Source organism: Pseudonaja textilis, chromosome 2 (genome assembly GCF_049901715.1).
Source record: "Pseudonaja textilis isolate UNSWEBS1 chromosome 2, rPseTex1.2, whole genome shotgun sequence".
NCBI classification, from domain to species: domain Eukaryota; kingdom Metazoa; phylum Chordata; class Lepidosauria; order Squamata; family Elapidae; genus Pseudonaja; species Pseudonaja textilis.
The window spans coordinates 194,178,087-194,204,222 of record NC_141991.1 but is presented as its reverse complement, the minus strand read 5'-3'; the positions used below and the strand labels follow the sequence as shown (position 1 = coordinate 194,204,222).

At 34.8% G+C, this 26,136-nt stretch overlaps 1 protein-coding gene across 1 annotated transcript in view; it reads right to left on the bottom strand.

Annotated features, from left to right (window-relative positions):
• The window catches only part of PCSK5 (proprotein convertase subtilisin/kexin type 5), a 135,174-nt gene that overhangs the window by 77,581 nt on the left and 31,457 nt on the right, over window positions 1-26,136 (bottom strand). Inside the window, exons 3-4 of the mRNA XM_026703821.2 lie at window positions 21,341-21,454; window positions 3,096-3,239 (exon numbers count right to left, since the gene is read on the bottom strand). Of these exons, the coding sequence (XP_026559606.1) occupies window positions 3,096-3,239; window positions 21,341-21,454 (258 nt within the window). The remainder of the gene's footprint in view (window positions 1-3,095; window positions 3,240-21,340; window positions 21,455-26,136) is intronic.

Below are 26,136 nucleotides of genomic sequence, written 5' to 3'. Positions count from 1 at the left end.
ACAGAAGAAGCTGGCATTATGAGATACATTGCCACGGAGACTGGCAAACTGCAGAGAAAGTAACATTCATAGCTTTGCCTTAAAAAGAGGAAAGCTTGCAATTGCCAGTTTGTTATTTGTTTATTCACTATTGAGAACCTTCTGCTTGTTCAAAACATGTGAACTTTAAAAGTAAAGCTTGAGCTAAGAGAGTATATTCTAGGTGCTAAGAAGTGAATTTAAAATCAGTTATGTCGCTAGTAATTGCATGGACACATGTAATTTCATTAGAAAAAGCAAGAATGAAGCTAAGTCACATTCAACAAACAAGAGAGGAAATGAGACCCACAGCAATGCTTGTTTTGCCAGCCAATATTGTTTTGATAGGCAGAGTTAAATGAAGTGATAAAACTGATTAGTCAGTCACTTGGGCAAGTGTTGGAGAGTGTAACATATTACTCACATTTCATTAGTATTCTCTATACATAGAAATGAAGTTACAATACTGTGTATTGACTACAACAAGCATGAATGCTATCCAGTTGCTTTGGACAAACCAGTTATAAAACTTTCTTGGCTTGACTTGGGTCAGGGAGCTGAGTCTATATGCCAGTTCCATGGAGCCCAAGCATGGTGCTTCCTGCTCCTCTTCTATTTTCTGCAAACTGTGCTTCATAACAAGAGGCGACTGTACAATTCAGCTTATATTGTATTTTTATTACGTTGCAAGAAGCTTTAATTTATCCCTAGTTGAATGGTGTGTGTAAGGGCGGATGGGGTACAGAATAAACACTCCTCCTCTGTTCTTCTGTTCTTGGAGGTTGGGGAAAAGAAAGAATGGGAGCAGGGGCTTTTAATATTTATGTTGTGGAAAAGAAATAACTACTCAAGAAATCAAAACTAGTTGCTGCCTTATTTATTTATGTAACAGCCCCAGAATTGAAGCAATGAAAAAAAATCACTGGCTGCTTCAAAGCCACACAGTTGAATTTACTGATTTAAAGAAGGTCTTCTGGTTTCTGACTTTGGTTGTTTATTGATTTCGATGTGTGTCTAGACTAATAAGCTCTGTAACAAAAGTCAACCATTCTTGGATAGAACAAATACCAAGAAAGAACTTCTACTTTCTCATAAATATAATTTCTAAAAATATTATATGCTTAAACCAATTCTTTAATATTCAATATTTTAGAATAGAGTTGGGAAATATATATATATATATATATATATATATATATATATATATATATATATATATATATATATATATATATATGGTATTCAGCTTTGTTTGGGTATTTTCCCACGTCATTATAGTTGTGCTTTTAAAGTTGCAGCAACGCTTTGGCAGAATCTCATCTGCCATCATCAGGCTTCTGGTTGTGTTAGTCTGTGAGTCAGACTTTTACAGTTGTTTCAGTTTTAAATTTGGGGCTAGCCTACTACTGTGCCAGAATGGTTTTTTCTTCATCCTGATTGGTTGGGAGTCTTGGCCTGTGTTTATTGGTCTTGGAGTTTGCTGTGTTCTGCTTGATTGGTGTTTCTAATATCTTCTGTCTGTTTTGTGACTTTTTTTGTGTCTTGGTTGGCTGGCAGCATTGTGTTCCTGTATTGGAGGCTTTTAGTGCAGCTTGGCTCCGAGTAAATGGACGGCTATCATTTGTTAGGAAGCTAGGCTTCATCTGGGTGCCTGGTTGGGGTGTGTTTGAGCTGGAGGCATCGGGGGGTGGGATCTGTTTGTGCCCAGGTGTTTGCCTGGCTAGTGGTGTGGAGATTTTTTTGTTTCTGAGTGCAGGCTTCCAAATAATTGACTGTCTGGTGGAATATATATATATATATATATATATATATATATATATATATATATATATATATATATATACACACACACACACACACACACACACACACACACACACACACACACACATATATATATATATATATATATATATATATATATATATATATATATATATTGTGTGTATACTGAGAAAAATGAGGGTGTGTGGCATAAATGTGACTTAAAACTTATAAGTTACCTAATTTTATTGCAAGCATCTATGGCACATTAAATCTATAATAATTCCCTCCTTCCTATTATTTCTTCTTATTTATCTACAGATACACCTATAGGTATAGTGCTTGTAAAAGATAAATCAATTATTGTAAAATCAATCATTTTACATTTTCTCTAGACACTTTTAGGAACCTAATGTCAAATCCTTTCAAAAGCATTCACTGTAGTAAATTAGTGATGTGGTTAGCTTGCCTATAGCTTAATGAACCCAACATTATGGGTCATATTTAAACTATGATTTATACCTAATATGTAAACACCCAGCCAAAGCTGTTTTCTAAAAATAGTAGGATTAATGTGAGTTGAAGAGGAACCTACATCCTCACTATAAAGATCACAGTTAAGAATTTGATAGGCAGGATGAAGTAAGTTATCATAGTTGTATCAGAAAATTCTAGTAATAAAACAACTCTGATCTAAACAAAGTGCTGAAATTGAAATGTTCATTGGCAATGCATATTAATGTATCATATGATTTAGTCCCTCAAATGTTAATTGATGAATTCATGATGAAATATATATATATATATAAACTTTCTAGTAAATATACTTTGCAGCTGTATTCTAAGATGTATTCAGTAGATAGGTAAGAGGAATCTTAGTATTTATAGGCTTCAGAATAAATTGAAGTCAATTAGCTTATAAAACAAGACATAACTGCACAAAATCCAGTATGTGCTAACAAGAGCCTGATATTAATATTTAAGAACTCAGAGTAGATAGAATATAAACAATTGATCCCTTCACTCAGTTGCTCATCCCTGATCTTGCTTATAGGTTGTTTAGGATTTCATAGTAACTGCCTCAGAATACTACATGCATTACACTTTGGTCTATAGATACAGTTTGATTGGATTCTTGGATTTTAATCTCTGCCTTTGAATCCAGCTTCTCCACTTCTTTCTCTAAAGATTTTATATTGTACAAATACACAGGCATGTTTTGTGTTTTATTACTGTCTTTGGATCATAGGTTGTAGGCAGTGTATTATTAATTAGCAACAGGTTCTGCAATCTGAAGCAATATGGACACTCACATAATTCTGCGTCAAGTCTGGATGGTTTCTTTCAATGCCATCATCCAAAATGGTGATCACAATATTCTTTCCAGTGTAGCCTCTCTTCCAGGCACCAACAATATTCATATCTGACTGACAAAGATGTGTATTATCACTGCAGTGCTAGAGAAAGGGAAGGGAGCAAAACAAGGATTGTATGTAAGTGATTAGTTCACAAGTGCAAGGTAAAATAATATTAACCTTTTCATTAGCATAATCAAATAAATTGTCAATATATAACTATACTGATTTATTAAACAGGAGATCAAAAACTAACATCCTAATTAACAAGCAGCAAGGTAACTTTAATAAATGACAAATTAAATGAAAATGACTCAAACTCCTTACTTCTTTTGAGAATCCTTTTTATATGGAGTAATAGTTTTTAGGTAACATTTTGTTATTATACATTCCTAGAAATCATGCCAACAATTATAAAAGGTCTTTTCTGGGTATTCCTTACCCTTCTGGGAATGCATTTGAATTTTTCAGTATCAATAGGGCAAAAATAGATCCTGCGTGTATAAAATAGCATGGAAACACATATGCACATGTACAAATGCTTATGTGTGGGATAAATGGGAAAGTATGGATAGAGTTAATGTACTATATCATCTATGAAATAGTTATCTAGAATTTTATTTAAATTCTCTTATATTTGCAAAAAGAAAAGAAAAGAAGAAAGAAAAGCAAGCAAGCAACCTTTTGGCATGTTTAGTGTAGCGGCAGCAAGAGATGAATCTGTAACCAAAACAATTTCTGTGTAGAACTTCGGCTTAAATAGCTTGCTGAACTGAAGCTGACCATAATAGCAAAAGTTCTTGAAGACTACTTTAGGTTAAATGGAAATCAGTCCATTTGTATTTTATTTTACTTGTGCTCAGTTACAAAATAATGAACAGACAACTGTGCACTCATTAGCCCCACCCTATCTCTTAACCCTGCAGAGAAGGTATCCTATTGAGACTCTTGGTCATCATGCTTTGCTTTAGCTTCCCTGGACTCAGGGAGAATAAGAAGGAAAAGGAAAAAATGAATTCTTAGAACTAGTATCATAGCAACACATACTAGCTGCAAGAGTTCTCAGAGTTTCTTCATTCTTGTTTTCCTATCCCCTTTCATGCTTCCACTCACAGGTCTATATGGTATGGTAGAATATGCTGGTATTTTGGGATGTGTAAAGGTGGCCAATAGGCACTTGGACTCCATTATTCTTTCTTTCCTCTCTACAAACGCACACAATCAATAAGCTCATTTATTTATTTGTTTTTCCAAAATGATTTTTGAAAATGTCTCTGAATAGCGTATATGTAATTGCATTGTATTATTTGTTTGTTTGCCAAATTAAAAATTAGTTAACTAAAAATGAATCATCTCTCTGCCTTCTCTTTCCATGAGATGTGCTCACTCCTTAAAAAAAAAAAAACACTACTATACAGAGAGTAAGGAGGCTTTATTAAATTGTTTTCAGTTCTGATTTAGAGAGAAAATAGTTTAAAAGAATACAGTTATCATACATTTTGTGAGACCAATAATTAAGACCATAGTTGTGAAAGTTCTTAAAGCCAAATTAGGTGAGACCATTGCTAAATCCATGGTTACTGAAAGTACTAAGCCACAATGTACTGAACACCTTTCTTCCTCCCTCCCTCCAAATAGATGCAAAACTATTGAAGATGTAGTTTGATAGTTAGATAAATTTTTCCTAGTAGTTATATCATAGAGGTAAGCATTAAAATAAATGGATCTCTGTCTTTCTCATAAAGTTAAAGCAATCCTTCTATACATTTTTCACAGAAATTGATTCCCAAATTGATCCTACTCCCCAAAGAAAGAAAGCCATGCTCAGTTTCCAATGCATGAAAGGTGTTCCGTACTTTATCTTAAAGGAAAATAGGCAGAAAATCCTCCTTTGATTTTTCACCCCCAAATCCATGTGCCTTAGCTTCCAAGTTTTATTTACACTGGAAAAACAAACAAACCCAAAACCTTACCCATTGAGAAAAATGACACACTTTTGCTCTTTGCCTGTGCTTTGATTTGTAGGGAAGGATATGAGATTATAAACCATGTTTCCTTGAAAGGATTTGGAAACCTGCCAGAAGACAGTTCTCTTTTCTTTGTGATGTCAGCAGGCTCAGCAGGCTGTCCTTACCTGAACCTTTTCTTCTTCGGCAATATCTTTACTGCCATTAGCAAGCTTTCCTTAATGTGCTTGCAAACAGGCAAAATACATTCAGGCTAAATCAAATATCCATGAATCTATTCAATTTTTTTAGTTCACTTTGACACAGGAAACAAGCTTCAGAAAAAAGCCTAAATGGCTGGTCACTACTATCTTCAGAAAAGTATGAGCAGGTTGACTAGCTGTATATATCCCAATGAGCAAGGGCACACCCATATATGGTGTTTGGAAGCAAATTTGAAATTAGTGCAACTCACGGAACAGCAATGCAACATTAGCCACCATAGGGAACTCAAGAATTATCCGCACCGCTGCTTTCTTGGGTCAGCTGTAGTTTCTGGATACGCTTCGAGGGTAACCCTATGTATTCCTATATTTCAGTTTGGTGGTAGAAGGCTAGTGCATGGAGAATGTGATGTAGCCCTACCTGGGATACAGAAGGGATCACCAATAGAAAAATCTGATCTGAAGCCAACTGTTCCATTGCTGCAATCTTTTTTGGACCATTTACTTTGTTGTATCACCTTCCATTGAGATCTGTTGGCCAAGGTATATGTAGAGGTCTACTATAACTACTATATCTAGTTCTACAGATATCATTTTTTTTCCCTTTCTTTAGTGAATTTATTAACATAACCTAGCTCTTTTTCAGGTTTATTTTTAAGCAACTTATACATAAAAATCTGGGCAGCAGTTGACTTTTGACATGTTGCCAGTATAAAGTGCCTTCTTGAGCTACAACTGACTGAATCACTCAGACCCACTTAGCCCATTGACACACCCACTTCTTCTGTTTCAGGAATGTTTGCTAAATTTTGAGGCATCATTGATTTGGGCAACGAGGTTGAGGATACAATTTCTTCACATCTTTTTTGTTAACACTAGAGATTGGTGTCAAATTATCCAGAGTAGATTTGAGATGAAAGTAATACGAACTGTTTTAGGATAACCAGTCTTTCCATGATAGTTAATTTTCAATAATCTTTTAATTTATTAAGAGGTATGAAAAAGCATTTTTCTCCTCCAAGGTTTCTTCTGGCTACTTGGTGTTCTTTAATTGAGACTTGCTTATTCAAACTTCAAGGGTGCCTTTTCAATACTCTGCAGTTGCTATGTTACTATACATCTTGGTTCTGTGCCAGCTTATAGAACTAGGAAGTCAAGCTTGACAGACAAGTCAGGAAATATTCATTTTGAATAATTTTGGCATAGAACAAGATGCTTCTTCATTTTAAGTAACATAAGCAAGATAATTAAAATGAGGAATTTAATGTAATTCTGTAGGTGCCCTGAAGGGCAGGAAACCAGTCTATTGCTTTGAGATCCACCTGGCATAAACAAAATAATTGGCTCAAAAAGAAAGTGGCTGATTTGGGTGAAGTTTGTCCACACTTGTTCTTCGTTGCTAACAATAAGAAGAAATTTATTTGTTTGAAGTATATATGAGGATGTAAGACTCATTTTAAGAGGCACAGTAAGATTCTGAGTACTGGTTGATTAAATTATTTCTGGCTTTTCTAGGTGCATCCTAGCTGGCGTTCATAATGCCTTATAGAGGCTGAGACAGAAAATAGATGTAAAACTCTAAGTAGCACAACAGTTATTGATAGAATAATTCTGTTAATAATTCTATCAGTTCTACCAGTGTTTCAGCCTGAAACAATCTGGTTTTCCATAGCTATTTGCATGCCCAAACAGATATGAAATTTTTGGAAGGAGTAACTCATAATCAAATAGTGGGAATCAGGTCCAATTTATGCAGAGTTTAGGGGATTGAAACAATGACTTAGATAATTGCCTCCATTTATTGAAATTACTGTGAAATTGCTTTTCAAAGGAAGAATTAATTCATTGATATTCATTTGCTGAATTACCTGAATTTGACTCTGCCAGTCTTTTGTCTATCTGTCCTACATAGTGGTTTTAACAGAATTTTTCAGTTCTTTTTGTCTTAGGCTATTGGGTTATTTGGCTCATTGAAGATGTTTTAGAGGCCTTTAATTGTTTTTTTTTCCCACTTCTTAAAAAATCTTCTACAAGAAATTAAATGCGCCTCACTTCCAGACATCCAGACGTCAAAATGGTATCATCAGTACTTCTCAGTAATTTTGATTCCTTCTAACCCAGCATTTCTCTGGATATTTTCTGCATATGTTAAATGAAGAAGATGACTTTATAGAACTTGGTACACTTCTTTCTTCATTTTGAACAATTTAGTTGCTCCATATTCTGTTCCAACATTTAGTTATCACTTCAATCATTAACAGATATATCAGGTGTCTTGGTATCCATCTGCTTTGTGCATTTATTATGGTCTACATAATCAAAAGACTTTGCATTGTTAGTAAAGCAAAAAAAAAAGATGAAAAAATAGATATGTCAAGAGTGCTAAATTTTCCTTGCCTTTACCATTATCCACTGGACATTAGCAATGTGTGCCTGAGGATTCTGCCTTTTCTGAATCTAGCATGTATCTTTGGCAGTTGTCATTCTACTATTGAACTCCTCTATCTATCCGTTTTATTTTAAGAAATAGACATTCAGAATATTTAATCTCCATTTAAAATAGCTGAATTAAAATTCCTTAGCAGTTTTCTTTTCAACTGCTTTGCTAGGGCAGAAATATTTTTATTGTCTGACACCCCAAATTCACTTCTTCCAGGAGGCTGCCAACAGAGCAGCCTGGAAGATTGATGAAACAATCAGCTTCATACCAGTGAATATATTGACATATCCAAAAAGATTGGAAATTATGAAGTCAGGTACAGATATTCCTTTTTTTTAGTGTAGTACAGGATGCTAAAGATGATTAAAATAAATTCTGCTGTAGATGGATCAGTTAGGTATGGGAAGATGCTGTTTAGAGATTATCCTGCACAAAATTATAATGATCTATAGTTGTTAGGTCTTTTGATAGCTATACAATTGGTTTTAATTGGTTTTAGGAACAATTGCTTCATGTATTTCAGATTTTGTTTGAAAACATTCCATACTACATTTTATGATAGGAAGCAGGAATTTATCAATGCCTGAATACTGATAAATAGAAATTAAATGAATTAAGTATATATTTAACTAGATTTTTTTTTAAAAAGTACAGGAGTTAATTTTAATAACTGATTTTTATTGTTTTATAACTAATAAAATTATGAAATAAATGTATTATAATACTAAAGTTTATCTAAGGTCCAAATTCTGATAAGCATAGGAGGAAGCAAATTCAAGTCATAGCTATTGATAAAATTAATATATTTTAATAATATATTAATATAATCATGTATATCCTTCCCTACCATAGGAAAAAACACAGTAAATTATGCATACATATACATAATTTCTTACAGTACCTTTAAAATAGTATTTTTATATAATTTTTACATCTTAATATAGCTCTGTCACATTTGGATTTTTTTTGTTAAAAAAAAGATCCCTTTTAGGTGTCTACATTCTTTTCATGTACAGTTAAGATTAACTGACAAAACTAAGATGGGTACTGAGAAAGCATACTTATCATGAACAAACAGGATTAACCCAACAAATAACTCTATGTGCTAGATTTATTCTTTGGAATATGCACTATGAAAATTAAATACAGCAGCTATTTGCTTGAAAAAAAAGCTCCACACTCAGGTTTCATGACAAACAGCTTTTGAAGCAGGTTTATGATAAGATTTTTCTGTGAATACAAGCAAGCTCTTTCAATTTTAGCCCACAGTTTTCATTACGGAACTATATATAGTACTAAAAGAATCACTGGTAATCCATACTGTATTCTGATCCTATGATAAGCTGTAAATCTATCATCCCAGTCAGGTTTTTTTTCCACCATACAAAATTTGTTTTGCTTAAGGTATTTCTCAGAGGTCATGAACCTGAATTATCCAGCTTCTGACAGATTGCTGCAATAATTTACCTTACATAAATGTAAAATGCAATAATTCAAATTAAAAGACATGTTCTTTGTTACTAGTGAAGCCTGTGTGTGAGAATGCTTATTTATTACAGATATGCTTTGTGTGCACCACCTTGGTCTATGGCTTAGAAAGATGTAACTCTGAAATACTGGAGATCCATCATTAATTGTACAGACAAAATTAATTGACGGATCAAATTCCAAATCTGAAAAAAGGCAATTCTGGGAGCAGAAATGGCAAAATCGAAAGTTAGCTAGTACTACTAAGTCAAACCTGAGCCCCAGGTGACTGGATGGATAAATGCTTATAGTTTCAATTTATCCCTGATCATACTCACAGCTGGTGAAAGCACATTCCAGTGATATTCTTGATTCTGATCACCTGCTTTATCCATTGTTTTTTTCTTTACTATTCTTTTCCCCTTAATATTGATTAAGTAGCGTTATTTTTTACTTGTTCCATGTGCATCACGTATCCAAATAGAGAGCAATTGTCTTTTTATTTGGTTGCTGATTGATTGGGTCTTCATTGCAATTCATGCTACTGTTAGTAACATTTCGAATTCCATAATTTGAAATTATTTTCTTTCTATTCTAATGGCCAGCTTACACAGCTGGATATGACTACTGGAAAGACTGTAGCTTTGTGTTGTCATGGAAGTAGCCTTATTCTTCATAAACCCGTCTAAATTTGCCACTGTTTTCCTCTGTGGGAATAATTTCCTTTTTATATTTCTACTGCATGGTCTAGTCCAGGAGTGTCAAATTCTTATTGTCATGGTATCATCACATGACGTATCATGACTTTTCCCCCTTCGGGCATGGGTGTGACCAGTGTGTGATGAATCTGGACCACAGGCCACGAGTTTGACACCCCTGGTCTAGTCAAATGCAATAAAGCTACCTTTTCACCATCAATGGTAAATTCACTGGCTGACATTATTTTTTATCTTCCTAATATTTAATATTAACACAGATGTTTTACTCTATATTTTACTTTTATAATTAACTCTTCTAACTCTTCCTTACTTTCATTAATGAAGTGAAGTTGCCTGTATATCTCAAATTATTAGTATTTCATCTTCCAAGTTTGGCTCTATATATCAGGTGTTCCATTGATGCCATTCTTAAATTGCGTTTTAATACAGATTAAAAGGATAAGAAAACAATAAACAGCTCTGTTTTATGCTCTTCCTTATTTTTGTTTATCCAAACTTTGTATAATAGTTTCTTGTTCATTATAAATATTCTTCAGAAAAACGATCAGGTATTCTGACATATCCACTTGTCTTAATATATTCCACATTCAGGCATGAACTATTCTACATAATCCAAAGCCTTGCTGTAGTTGACTAACCTACCACTTGAATTCATTTGCTGTCTGCATTATCCATCTTATGCTCACCAAATTTCATATTTCTGAGTTTTCCAAAACCAGGCTGTTTATTTAGCTTTCTTCTATCTTAAGACTGTTTTTCTTTGTTATTACATCTTAAGTAAAACTTTACTTCTGTGTAGAATTAGTACATAATTCTACATAAGTAAATAAACTTACATTTTCCAAGTTTTAGGTCACACAGCCTTGTTCCATAGTAAGTAAAATGGAAATTTTATCACTTTATCCCTTCCCTGTACCTTTCAACAGTTCAGTGGGTATATTATCTCTGTCTAGTGCTTTCCTATTTGACAGGGAGTCTGTTGCCTCTTATTTCTCAGTATCTAGAATTTTGTTCCTGAAAGTATTCTCTATCTACAAATGTTTCTATAATCTCACTTGTAAAGAGTTTCTGAATTTTTCTGTCTTCTTTTAATTTTATTTGCCTCTTGGATATTTTCCCCCATAATTACTCTTGAGTAATCACCTTACCTATATTTTTCTCTTAGTTTTTCTAGTCATTTTCTTCTATTTGGTGACTTTCCACATTGAGATATCTTTGTTTGACCTTTCTTATCTGTGGTTAGAATCTGCATTCATTTCTCATAAATCTTATTTGTTGACCAAAGCTTTGTCCTCTATCCTTTTCTTGCACAGCTAAATTCAGGCAATCCTTTGAGATAGGCCAGGTCAGGAAACAGACATTGCCAAGGCCTCAGGAATGTTTCTTCCTCATGGTAGGGTTTAATAGCAGAATGTTGAAAGTCTGTTCAATTTCTATCTGTCTCTTCTCCTTCTAAACAATCTTCCCCATCTCTAAATTCCTTTACAATAACCAGACTTCATAGCACCTTTATTTTGGTCTTGTGATCATCTTCAGAACTACTCTGGAAGTTTAAGGATCAGGCATACAAATTTGTCTAAATGTTTTAGTCATGCCAAGAGAGTTGGAGGTAGAATTTGTTTGACATTGTCTGATGCTGGTTTTGACTTTAGAGTTCCATCTTTCAGCTGGTGGCCTTTTGTCATGCCTGAAGAGCCATAAATGCTCTAATCATTATTGTAGACAACAGATTCAACCTCCACCCCCATTTTTAACCTTACTGGAAAAGGTGACATTATCTGAATAAAATAAAACTTGCCTGTCAACTTCCTATACACATCTATTTGCAAGTAAACAGAATTGTCTCTGTGGAAAGCCCAATTACTCCTTAAATAAGTTCCATAATTCAGTTGCTTTTTGTTTGAGAAAATCACTGAAATATTCTGTCTTTCTTTTAAATTTTAATTGAGATTTTAAAGATATTCATTAACAATTCTGGCAAAAGAGATTGCCTGCATATTTTGATAATTATTGTGATAAAAATAAACAAAAGAATAAATTTTATAAATCCATATAACAATAATGGAAGACACATATTAAATTGCCTGCATATTAAAGAATCATTTTATTATCTTCCCCGTCTTTAAACATGAGAGAGAAATAAAACCAATGATAAAAGCATTGGCCCAGAAATTGGAAGATAAAATTCTAATCCACAGCCTGCCATGGGATCTCACTGGATGAATTTGGGTCAGTCATTCTCTATTATCCATGTCATAGGATGTAGTGTGGAAAAACAGAAGGAGGGAACTCTACGTATGCCACTAGAGAAGTAGATGATCAACAATAGAACATTAAGAACTTTTACATCCCATTCAGATAACAGTTTTTTTAAACTGTAGTAATTGTCTCATTTATAGTGACATTTCACATGACTTATGATTTCAAAATGAATGGTTATTTATTGATTTATTTGACTGATAGATTGCCCATCTAAAACAAATAACTCTAGGAAGATAACATGATTAAAAATAAATAAAAATAGTACATATCAAACAAATTAGAGAGAAAAAATCACAGCCATTAATTCAGCCAGGAAACATGTTCATTCCCAGACCTAGGGCCTAAGGCTCAAATACAAAACTAGGCATTTAAGGCCTATTTAAGGCCAGCAAGAGTGGAGTCAATCTAATCTCTAGAGGGAAGAAAAAGTTCTCCTTCTGAGCCCCACCAGATATGCTTCTTATCCAACAGTATTAGCCAATAGCATAGACTGTAATACATAGAATATTGACAGTATCTTGGAATGTAATGTAAATTCTCACATTTCTATAGTAGGACAATTGACAGTATCTTAGAAAGTAACATAAATGGTCACATATCTATAATATATCAATTTTTTTTTACAAATCTCATTGCATACTAAAGAAAATGATAAAGACAGTTTTGTTGTGGTTTTTAGAAATTTAAGATATTATATATGTATGATTCTTATTTGTTAGGGACACACATAAACCTAAAGGCATTGATGTCTGACATAAGAAATATAAAGATGAAAAAACTTCCTGCAAATTCTGACATTTTGCCTACCATTGCATTATAAACAAGTTATTTTATAAAGTACAAATAAACTATTTTGCTGTAACAAAATCAACAGTAGTAAGTGAACAACATATATATTGGTATTTTGATGCAACACAGGGAGAAAGGAGTCTTTGGGGAGGTGATATTATCCTTGAGAAGCAAAACAAAATCATATAACTGCTAGATTTCATATCTTAATACTTAGGGTCAATGAAAATTATTTACTTTGCAGTTGTGGGATTTTACCAAATGCAACTCCACGTGAAAAGACACAAACTGCCTTTACAGTTATTTATAGAACATCAGTAAATAAAAATGCAAATAATATTTACAATTAACAAAAAAGATTGGCACATCTGTGTTCCAATGTTACACTTTAAATGTGCTTTTGAATAATGAAAAAAACTTTCATACGTTTTGGTATAAAAAATTAAGTATTTTTCTTTAGAATATAATTGAACACTAGCGATGTACAATATACTAATAAGATTTAGAAAGTTAGTAACCCTGAATTGGATCAAATGATACAAGGTATAAAATCAGAAACGCCATTCAGGAAATTAAAGCTTCATCAATTCTCTAGCACCTAAAACTCAAAATTGACTCCTTTCATTGTTCTTTACTTTCTATCAAAAAAGGCTGAATAAAAGCTAAAGCAAAATAGATGCTTCGGAGAAGCTGTAGCCTGCCATTCTCAAATAATTATTTTAAACTCAGTAAAGGGGACACATAGATTAATTACAGTGGAATCTTGGGTCACAAATGCTTCTGTTCGTGACCAAATCACATTCCAACCAAAAAAATCCACCCAACTTTTGAATCGGGTCACAATTCAAGAATCGGGTGGTGAACAAACCCGGCCACAGCAAATTCCCTTTCCATGTCAATTTCCCCTTCCCTGTATGCACAGTCCACACAAATTTTTGTCTGTGCATTCGCAGTCGGTCGTGCTTTCAGTCATGGCCAAATTGGATTGCGACTGTAGTTCTGGAACGGATTACAGTCGTGACCCGAGGTTCCACTGTATTTTTTTGGGGGGGGTGAATTAGATAATGCTTGTAATTACTTTATCAAAGAGATCAAGCTCAATTTCTAATAAAGGACATAATACTTTCCCTTTAAAATATCATAATTGAAAATCCCTTGTGATCAAAAAATTTGTTTCATTAACCAAAAGAAAAAGAAAAAGAAAACTGAAAGACACTATTGATAGTTCCAATTACCACACTATGCTTTGTTTAATTTTGACTTAATATATGACTCAGTTTACAATGGAACCTTTATCATTTTGTGTAGATCAGATTCCCGCGATTGTTTAAATTACCATGGTACAGTAAACTATGGCCCAATATATGAAACTACTCTGTCTACTTTTAGGCACTTCTTAAAAGCACTAAAACATACATGAAAGTGTATGACTATGTGTTTTGGGACATTTTATAGGAGTTATATTTCACCTCATGGAACTTAGAATTTGTACAAATTGGGTCACTGAACTAGAATTCAGTCAAATTTTAATACAGCTTTATGCTGAAAGCTTGTATTTGCTCATAAATTGACTCTGATAATAATACTGCTTCTTGAATATTAGGATTAAATATTAAATTTTGCATAATGGTGATAGTTAATGATACTGGGTAACATCCTAATTCTTTAATATTTAATATGTTTTCTACAAAGAAACCTATAAATCATATGTAAAACAATTTACCCTTTTCTAGTTGGCTAGTCGGATAATTAGTTATATTTACTCTGCACCATCCATAACCAACTGCAGTGACAACCAAATGCCAATGCGTGTGAATTATGTTATCATGCAAATACTGTTCTTGTGCTTATATCCTGATGTCTGATTAAATATGTCAGTTGTAGCATTTCTGATTATGTTGTGATTTACATTTCATACCACACATATTTGTTTGCAGTTCTGTATTTCACCCATTTCATTTTATCTTCAAAAATGAATAATGGTGTATGGCTTTTACTGGTAGCTAATATGATATGTCTAATTTCGCTTAATTATTTCTATACCTGTAACTAATTAGTCTATTGTATGACATATTTAAACTAAGTATGTTCAACAATTAATTATTTTTCATTACATATTAATAGTAACTAAATGGTATATAGTAGTAGTATATAAAAGTTTTCATTACTTCCTATTTTTGTTTTGGTGCAATATGACTTGTTGAACATAATGAGATGCACAAGCAAGCAAATTTTGCTTTTAAGAACTTTCATCGAAACTCACATGATGAGTTTGTAAAGTCAATATATTTTGTACACCCCAATAAAGGCCAGATTTATGCTCTACATTTCAGTAATTCCCCACTTGGGGTGGGGGGCACCCTTCCACTGGCAATCAGACTTTTTTCTGGTCTTCCCTTGATTTTATTACTGCCATAATCAGTAGTTTTGAATTACTGAATAATTGAAGTATTTATTTTTATATTGCATCATTTTAATATTTTTTCCTTTATTTATGCAAGTTCTATAGCTATCCATATAAACCAATGACTCTGAGAGACTTACAACTAAAAAATGTTTTTACTGTTTTTATTGTACAGGTCGTCCTCAATTTAAGACCACAACTGAGGTCAAAATTTTCATTGCTGAGCAAGACAGTTATAAAGTAAGTTTTGCTCCAGTTTACAACCTGCAGTTGTTAAGTTAGTCAGATGATTGTTAAGTGAATCTAGCTTCCCCTATTGATGTTGCATGTCAGAAGGATGCAAAAGGTGATTACATGACCCCCACGGGACACGGCAACAATCACATGCCAGATGTCTGAATTTTGATCACGTGATCATAGGGATGCTACAATGGTTGTCAGTGTGAACAACTATTGGAAGTGTTACCTGAACTACTTAAACAATAAAAATGTTTTAGAACAATAAAAAACATCCCAAAATAAATATATACTGCAGCTGAGATACTTGGTCAGTTGACAGTAAAGTGAGGAAACGGATCCCTTGACACATTCTATACCCCAGACTTGGGAACACAACCAAGCCTTGTGAATGGGTTGGGGGCCATTCTAATCTCCAATGAGGGATATTCCAGAGACCAGGGCTATTGTGCTCTTTTCTAGTCCCTCCCCCAGCTGACCCTCTTTGGCTTACAGGATCTGCAGCATGACCAAACTGCTAGATTGAACTTGATGGGAAGAGTTAGGGAAAAGGCAGTAGATAATTCAGTCTCAAGCCATGTAAGGCTTTAAAGGTGACAACCAGCACCTTGAATTGCTCCAGAAACATACTGGTAGCCAACGTAGCTCATGCAGCTGTAATTGCACCATATATCTGGTACCATTTAGTACCCATGAAGCCATGTTCTGCATCAGTTGAAGTTTCTGAATGCTCCTCTGGGTAGCCCCTTGTATAACATGTTGTAGTAGTTTTACTTATTTTGTTGTATCATTCTAAGATACTTCAATATTTTCAAGTGAAAAGCAATATAAAAAGCTGATTAATGAAATTAATTATTGGTTACAAACCATATCATATTATGTATATCATATTAAAACAAAACCAAGCTAGCATAGGATACCCTAATATGATGTGTGAACAACTAGTGTCTATGTATAGGGAATCTTTTTTACTGATCCTATACCATGATATATGGAGATTAGGCATAAATTCTATCCTTTACTGTCCCCTTTTCCTTTCCATTAATCTAGGCATATGAGAGATTAAGAAATAATTCCTAATTAGTCTGCTAGATCCAGGATTAGTTTTAGCATGTTAGTACAAGCTTTTGCTTTGGGGTATTTTGTTAGTTGTGCAGAGGAAATGGAAAGATTAAAAATGAAGAGACTGAAAAAGTAAAAGGGAGAATGAGAAAACAAAAGCGGGAGAATGCAGGCAGCAGATGGGTTGCAAAGTACATGGTGAAAATAGAGATTATAACAGATCGGGAAGAGAATGAGAATGTGGACAAGGGCATAAGGATGTAGAGCTCCATGGAGTCAATCTGGGATTTTATACAGTTTTCACTGAGATGTTCCTAAAAAGAACACTGTGTTCTTAAAATGCCAGGAAAATACAGAGGTGGGTGGGGGGTTGCATTGCTGCCGCAAGACATATGCCAGGAAATCCAATGCAGCTTCTTGGTTTACTAAGCAGTGGAGGGATATGAAGCAATTTAAAAGAAGCAAAGACAAAAAAAGTAGAAACAACTGATGATTGTTAAGAGCTCATGTCTAAAGATCAGGAAAAAGTGTATTCCTCTCCAAGCAGATTTTGCATCTGTGCATTCCCATTTAAAAGCACCGTTTAGCAGGACCAAGACCTTTTAAGGGAAAAATGGAAATGATAAAACATTTGTAGCAAAACAAATAAATTTGCTGATATTCATTCTGGGTTGGATAACAGAAGCGGCTTCTTATGTTCTAATTTAGATTATTTTGACTTTGTGAAAGCTGAAGAAGACAGGCTGAATTCTTCTATCTACCATAGGGGTGTCAAACTCATAGCCTGGGGGCCAGATCCAGCCCTTGGGGTGCTTAGATCTGGCTGTGGGGCCACTCTGGAAACAGCAAAGGATCGACCCTTAGTGCCTCTGCCAACAACAAAAGAGCTCAGGAGGGTCACCTGCGGCCTCCCGAGCTCCGTTTTAGCTGGCAGAAGGTTGCAGAATGCCGTCACAGCTAAAAACAGAGCTCATGAGGGCTGCAGGGGGCCCTATCAAGCTCCATTTTCACTGACAGAGGGTTGCAGGAAGCTGTCACAACTGAAAATGGAGCTCAGCAGCCTGTTTTTGCTGGTAGAGCACTCAGGCCACCAGAGGTGCACCCAACATGAGTGATGTTGAGCTCACCAGCCCACCCTGGCCAACACCCACCCTTTCTCCCCCAAAGTCAGACTCAACCCTGATGCAGCCCTCATTGAAATTGAGTTTGACACCCCTGATCTACAACATCAAGCCATGTGCTTCCTGGTTTCTTCAGATGACTTTGTATGAGCTTTGAGCAACTGCAACTGAAAATTCTGTAAAGCAGTTTTAAAGGGCCATCTGCTTTGTAAAAGTCCTTTTTACCCCAGCCCTTTTTGATAAAGTTTACCTTGTTTCCAACTTCCCTTCTTGTCAGTGTATCTGAGATTGTAATGGTAAATTATCCATACTAGAAATAAAGGTTCTGGATCTTTTTCATCTTTTCGTGGTTATGGGACAGAAATGGCATTGATCACTCTGGTCAATGACTTTCATCAGGACCCAGATGAAGTGAGTCTATCCAAGGACCTATTGGAAGTGTTCAATCTATGGCATATCTCTGGAGCCATCTGAAGGGATTCGAAGATGGGAACATTTGTCTTATAATAGTTCAACGTTTATTGTAGTAGGTGGTTTAATCAGTGCTATAGGCTTTCAACACTCAGTCCCCTAGAAAATCCTGTGTAGAATGTCTTGGGAGCTCATTCCCATTTTATATAATTGATACTGGCTAGGATCGCATGCTGATGACATCTGGTTATCTATTACCCCCTCAGGAAAATGTATAGAGATGTTGTTTTTTAACTGTATACTTTAATTATCTGTGCGCAACTTTTGTTTTTGTTTTTGTCTTTTAACCTGACTTTGTTGTCATATTTTGTTCAAACTGAGGCAGGTTATAAATATTAAGGAAGGAAGGAAATATTAGGATTGCAAAATGCCATGTATATTTGAATGCAGGATCTAGATAAGCTTGCATTCAAAACCCTCTTAAAAATGTCTTCATTTGAATGAGGAATTTATGTTTCATCCTAAAATATTCCAAAGAATAAGATTTGTTTAAAAAAACAAAGTAGAAGTATGATACAGCTACATGATATTTATTACAGTAATCAGAACAAGAAGCAAGAAAATGTTTAACCTCATTGGTTTAATAAAAAATAAAACTCTAATTATTATTTTTCAAAGTTTTTAAGTATTTCAGGATTGGGTGGCAGAAAAAATGTAAAAGTAGCACAAAGGATCTAATTACAAAGAGAAAAGAATGTGAAAATGTGATTTTTTTAAAATCAGAATTCAGCAGTAAATGTAGAGCTTTTCTGGGGTTAAAGGTAATACTGTAGTTTATCATCATTGCCAAGTTATTCATTAATCTTCTAGAGCAAAAAGGATACACTGCCATATTTTTTTACACAAACACACACATACATACACATACATTTTATACACACACACACATACATACACACACATACATACACACACATACATGTATCTATATGAATGTTAAAAAAAGGAATTTAATTAATTATATTTTTATTTCTACATAGCAATACTGAGATTTTTGAAACCCTTTGCTGAAATATTACACTGAACTTGAAATCTATCAGCCATTCATCAGGCACTAAAGATGATGGAACTTAAAAATATCAAGACATAAGAACAAAAAGAATGCAAGAAAATTTGAAGGTAGAGAAATTAGAAATAAAAAAATTCTTATACAACAAAAAAGGCAAAACTGAACCAGTCATGAATGTAAAGAATATTCTGGAACAACATCCAAAGAAATGATTTGACTATCCCAGTTTCCCACAGAAGCACACAGCTGGAGAACCATATGAAGGTACATCATACCTTCATGAAGAATGCATGTGCAACAGGGGTGGGATTCAAATTTCTTAACAACCGGTTCTGTGGGTGTGGCCAAATTTGTGGGTGTGGCTTGATGGTCATGTGGCTGGGTGAGCATGGCTTGTATGTAAATATTATATTAAATATTTTTTTTTTTATAAAAAAAGAGCAACTTTTACCCCAAAGCAGGCAAAGCTGGCAGGCAGATTGAGTTGCTCACAGAATCACAGAATCACTTAGAGATCTATCTATTTGCAATTGGTTATCTGAGTCAGTGGTGGGATTGAATTTTTTTTAGTACCGGTTCTGTGTGCGTGGCTTGGTGGGTGTGGAAGGCAAAGGATACTGTAAGATCTCCAGTCAGAGGTGGTCTTTGCCAGCTCTCCGAATTTCTCAAAATTTCCGCTACCAGTTCTCCAGAACTGGTCAGAACCTGCTGAATACCACCTCTGATCTGAGTCTGTCACATAAAATTTGCTAGCAAGCAAACTCACAAAATTAACTCACAACACATCATGTATGTAAATATTGATTTTTTTATATAAAAAAGAGCAACTTTTACCCCAAAGCAGGCAAAGCAGGCAGGCAGATTGAGTTGCTCACAGAATCACAGGTTAACTTAGAGATCTATCTATCTGCAATTGACTACCTGCACTGAAAAGCTTCAGTCCTAAGGAAGGTTCGGCTCCAGAGGTGGTTTTCAGCAGGTTCTGACCAGTTCTGGAGAACCGGTAATAGAAATTTTGAGTATTTTGGAGAAGCAGCAAATATCACCTCTGACTGGAGATTTTACAATATCCTTCCCCTGCCACGCCTACAAAACCACGCCCACAAAACTGGTAGCAAAAATATTTGAATCCCACCTTTGTTCAGCTTTGCTTTTAGATTTGCAAGGATTTCTTGCTTTCTAGCTCATCTAAATCTCCTGGCAGAGCAGAACAGCTGATAGTTGGGAAAGAAAAAAAGGAAAAATAGCAACTTACCAAATGAGGCAAGTTGAATGGCTCACATGCCAGGTAAGGAGTGAGTGGGCAGGGAGGGGCAGGACCAGCCAGTGGAGAGATTTGCCGGTTCTCTGAACTGAGGACAATCGTGTGTGCAGCCTTTGCAAGAAATCATCAGCTACGGACAGCTGACAAGCGCTGTGCTCGGGTGTGCAGTGTTTGAAAATCCTCTTGTTTCCTGCTTTTTCAACCTCAGCTGTGCCGTGCAAAGCAGCTGAGAAGGGAAACGCAGGGAATAAAGGACAGTCTAGAGCCCGGGCAGGCAAGTGGGCTAAACACTGAACCGGTTCGGTGTCAGCTGCTCTGTTTTCCAGATTTCTTGGTTTGGTTTTAGATCTTACATTATTTATATTTACAAAGCCAAATTCTGGCCAACAGAGGTTTTTAGAATGTCTTCACATTGTAGTAACACAATTCACATCAGATTCAGTTCATATTTTTCCCCAAATTACTATTAATACTTTAGCTATAGAAAAATGCTGATTATAAAAAGCACACTAATATTCTTATTCTAATACTGGAAAGAAATTATGAAAGAGCTATATGCTGTATTTAAATAAATAGAACTTTCAAAAATGTATCTTTTCAAAAATAGATTATCTTTACCAATTACCATGATAGAATTTAAAATACAGGACTGTAAGAGTACATTTCACTTTGGCAACATCAAATGTTTTGGTTTCAAATGTTTATTATTATTACTACACAAATTGCATGAAGACAAGTGTCTTTAATATGACAGATTTATGTGCAAGTATTAGCTTATATGAACTTACCATGTACCACATACTTTGCCATTTAGGATCATTAAAAAACATGGTCTGCATGCTAACAGGTTTGTAATCTCTCTTTCTTCTTATTTTTACAATTTGCTGTTCTATCCATTCTACCTGTTAAAAAAAAAATCACATATTAAAAACAATATCTTGTATATTTGAAAACACAATGAAAAGATACTATGAGGTTGAACATAGCATTTGAAGACAGGTTTTGGTGGTTTATTTGATATATTTTTAAAAATATTTCTGGATAATTACATAGTAACTTAAAAACATTCTGCAAAAATGCTTTCATGTTTATTGTTTATGCAAGGTAAAACATAAAGGAGATGAAATAAAATAAAAAAGAAAGAATACCTAAATAACAATGATCTACTATTAAAAGATCAAACAATTTTTTATGAATTTCCTTGATGCCACTTGGATTTCATATATTTAAAAAGGTTTGGTTTCTCAATGCCATTATTCTACATTCAAAAATGCTAAGCCTGAAACACTCTAGAAAAAGAAGTGAGAATTATTAGGAGAATGATCAGTCAATGAGTCAATCTTTATTTAAGCCAGAGCCAATATTAAATATATAGAATGAAAACTATTCCAAGAATAAGAATTTATGGGATGACCAAATTAAAAAAAAAAGATTGAGGAAAGAGATCAAGTCCTCTTTATATTGCCAAAAACATCATATAGCTAGGAACCTAATCAAAAATCATCAAATAGCTAGGGACACCCCGGAGTGATGTTAAAAATGCAGGGTTAAGGGAGAGTAGATACTGTTGTAAAATTAGTTTTATAAGGTTTGGAAATTATGCTAGTTACAACCAGAAAAATGGACTGAGAAACTGAAATGTTCAGGATGGGGTTGCATTTCCCCTCAACAGTGTATTTAAATCTGGAAGCGTTCCTAGAATTTGGTTGACACAAGGTTTGAAAAATGTAACTATGATGTCTTTGTACCATTAAGGGTTCAGCATAGGTTGTGACTCTTCCTAAACTGGCGAGTATTATTCATGCCTTAATTACTAAAAGAAATAACAATGGGAAAAGTGTCCTGAAATTATATACAATAGAAATATCAACATCCAAGATACTTCCGAAGATTTTTCTCTACTGAGGAACCTTTAGTATTAGAAGATGAAGCCTTCTAATTCTGGTCATTACCAGTTTGGAAAGTTAGAGTATTTAATAGAATTATCCATAGAAATATGGCAAGCAACAGAAAATAAAATAGTAAAAGTTCCAACCAAGCTATGTGAGTAAATCTGAAGAATAACACAATGTCCAACAGATTGGAAGATATCAAGCTACATACCAATACCAAAGGAAAAAAAGATATAATAGAGTATGAAAACAATTGTACAATATTCTTAATTTCACATTCTACCAAACTAATGCTTAGGAACATTCAGTGCTATTGGTATATGCTTCATTCAACAAAGAGCAAATTCCAGAAAAATCTTATTGTGCTCATGCGAAACCAACCTTCCTTCCTTCCTTCCTTCCTTCCTTCCTTCCTTCCTTCCTTCCTTCCTTCCTTCCTTCCTTTCCTTTCTTTCTTCCCCACCTCTCTCTTTCTCATTTACAGGGCAGAATGGGATTTGTTGTTACTTGATCAACCACCTCCACAGTGTGGTACCCCTTATTGGGACCCCAGAGCCAGTTCGTTAGGCCCTTATGAAAGGATAGGATGGTCACATTGGGAAGCAAGATATTCCAGAAGGCAGGAGCAACAGCAGACACAACCTCACTAGCTAGAATAATTGGGCTGACGGGACCGACAGCATGCCTCCTCTGGCAGCACGAGTGATATGGTTGAAACCAGGATGCTACAATATAGCCAAAATGTAGTGAACAGATTGGGTCCAGGTTGGCAAAGAGGTGAGACAAGACTTTATACTGTCACTTTATTTAAACTATATGTGGAATATATATGTAAGAAAGCTATGTGGGGTTTTAAAACTAGGGGAAGAAATATCAATAATTTGTGCTGTACTGATACAATGTAATGATCTGCAAGCTCTAGTAATGAAAGTCAAGGAGTCCAATGTAAGATTAAATGTGAAGAAGACTAGAATAATGACAACAGGTACAGCAGCCAGCCTTAGGAAATGACAATCAAGATATTGAAGTAGTAGATAACTTCTGCCTTTTAGAGTCAACTATCAACAATTAAGGAACCAGCCATCAAGAAATACACCAAACAGCAGCAATGAAGGCCTCACAACAGATCATGGGTGTCAAACTTGATCACATAATATGCAGTGATGTGGTGATGTACCATAATGTTTTTTGCCTTTGCAGAGCCAGGGTGGGGCTGAGTGTGATGCATCTGGCCCATGGGCTGCCAGTTTGAAACTCCTGCAATAGATATTTAAATGCTGGCATGTGACACTCTATGGAAATGAAATTGGACTTAGAAGAAGCAGCATAGAAAGAATATTGGTGCTTTTGAGCTTCTCTGAGAAAATCTATCTAAATGGTCAGTCAGAACTGAACATCAACTTGATGGCACATAGTAATTTAATTTAGAGATCTCAAACTGAACTACTCAAATGCTTCTTGAAGACAAGATCATTAGGCTCAAAAGCACAATACTTACTATTTTATACATTGATACAAAAGTGTTTAGAAAGTAAAAAAAATGAAAATGAAAAGGATAATGGTATGCCATTAAACATAAGTGTATTAAGTTAAAAACAACAATGGTAAAACACTGCAAATCAGAGTTACAAAAAAGCAATTTTATTTTGGTTATTTACAGCAGACAAACCTAATTAGAACAGCAATGTTTGGTTTATTAATTATATACCTATTTTATAATTATAAATCTATTTATTGTAAAATGTTTCTAACCCATCCAAGGTCTGATAGATTTAGGGTAAATTACAACAAAATAACAAAGAATAATGAACAAAAAGATTACAATCCCATTATCAATATCAGATAAACACGGTAAGCATTCAAGCACCTATTAAACTAATTTAAACTAAGGGCAAATAAGAGCAAAGCTATAGTGCCTCTTTGGGATCAAAAGACTCCCAGATTACAGCGTAAATCACTGAATCATTCATCATTGCAGACTCTTCTCAAGTGGCATCCAAGCTTCCTTCCTGCTTCCAGCATATCCTCCCTGGCCCATTCTCGACTTTCCACTATCTCTGTCAAAGTGCTGCATCAGAAACAGTAGCTGCCATGGAATGTGAGAGTGGGTGGAGGTTCCCAAAATGAGGACTCATCAGCATGAGAAACCTCAAGATCATACCTATGGAAGACCTATCGGATTCACTGATGAGCTGCCAGGCTGCACTCAAAGTCCTGGCTTACTGGGCATAATACATGCAGGCAAAATACTGTTGCTTGCCACAGAAAGTGATGTGGAATCTGCATATGGGCCATAACTTTGAAAACTTTGATCTAAGGCATTACAAAGCTGTTCAGATGTTCTTATTTGCCAGAGAAGCTTTTAGAATATGTCCCTAAGTCCGATGCCTGACTTTCTGTCACATCAAAGAGAGTCTGTTTTGCTCCCAGCTAATAGAACGCCCTGCTCTGTGAGTTGGATTTAGCTTTAACTCCCTCCGTATTTAGGAAATCTGTGAAGACGCCTTCCTTTCACCAGACTTTAATTATTAAAATATGTTAGTACCTATTATAGTGTTAATTTTGATCTATGTTTTTAACTTTTTGGTTTTTATACTTTATTAGCTGACTTGAGTACGCAAAATTAATGGAACGTGAAATATAATTTTTTTAAATTAAATCAATACAATAAGTATTTTGATTAGAGTGGTCCTGTTTTAATGGTATAGTAGGGCTGAGCAGTTCTTTGGGTTATATCAAGAATGTATAGACTTAAGCACGTTTTGGAATAGTCTAAATCTACATGAAAAAGATCCAGGTCTAAATACAAGTACTTCTCTTTCAAACTATATATACTTCCTACTACTTCCTACTATTTCCTGAAGGATGTTTTACAGTAAGTGAAGAAAATGAATTTGAAAAGAGTTGGAAGTTTGGATGCTTCACCACAATGTTGATCAGAAAGATACTTCCAAATCAAACCATCAAACATTTAGGAAAAGATAAAGATGTTGGAACAGCCTTCCCATTCCCCAGACTTGAACATTATCTCTGAGATTTCAAACAGCAATGCATGCAAGGAGAACTAGGAATATCTCTGAGCCAGAAGATGTCTGCAAGGAAGAGTAGGGAAAAATATAAAAATAAAAATACGAAGTGTCCTAACTGGATATTTGAAACATTTGAAAAGATTCTCAAAATAATTACTTTAGCTGTCAGCCCCAGACCATCTTGATTCAGATGAGGGCTGCCACAGGGAGGATGGGCAGCTGTGGGAATGAAAGAATAGCGAGGAGGGAGGATAGTCCCAATGACATTCTTTTGAAAGAGCTCAAGGTCGAGTCGCTGGAGTTTGGAGGGGAGTGACAGGACTTGGCGGGAGTTCAGAATTAGGGTGGATTGGAGAGTGTGACTAAAGAATCACCAATAGGGGCTGGGTGTGAGTTTTAGTGTAGAAGGGGAACTGCGGGAATTCAGATTCAGGTTTTCCCCAGATGTGCTAATATCACTTCTCTAATAAATTCTTACTTGGATGGACTTTGTCTCTGAATTTGGGATGGAGAGTTTTGTTGGAACACTGACATTAGCAACACTCCAAGTCCATTAATTATCTAGTAATTGCTCTTTGCAGTTCTTTTGCTATGATTTTTCATAAAGACAATGGGTTCTGTTTCCAATAATCTCAATATAAAAATATTTTTGCTTTATTGGGG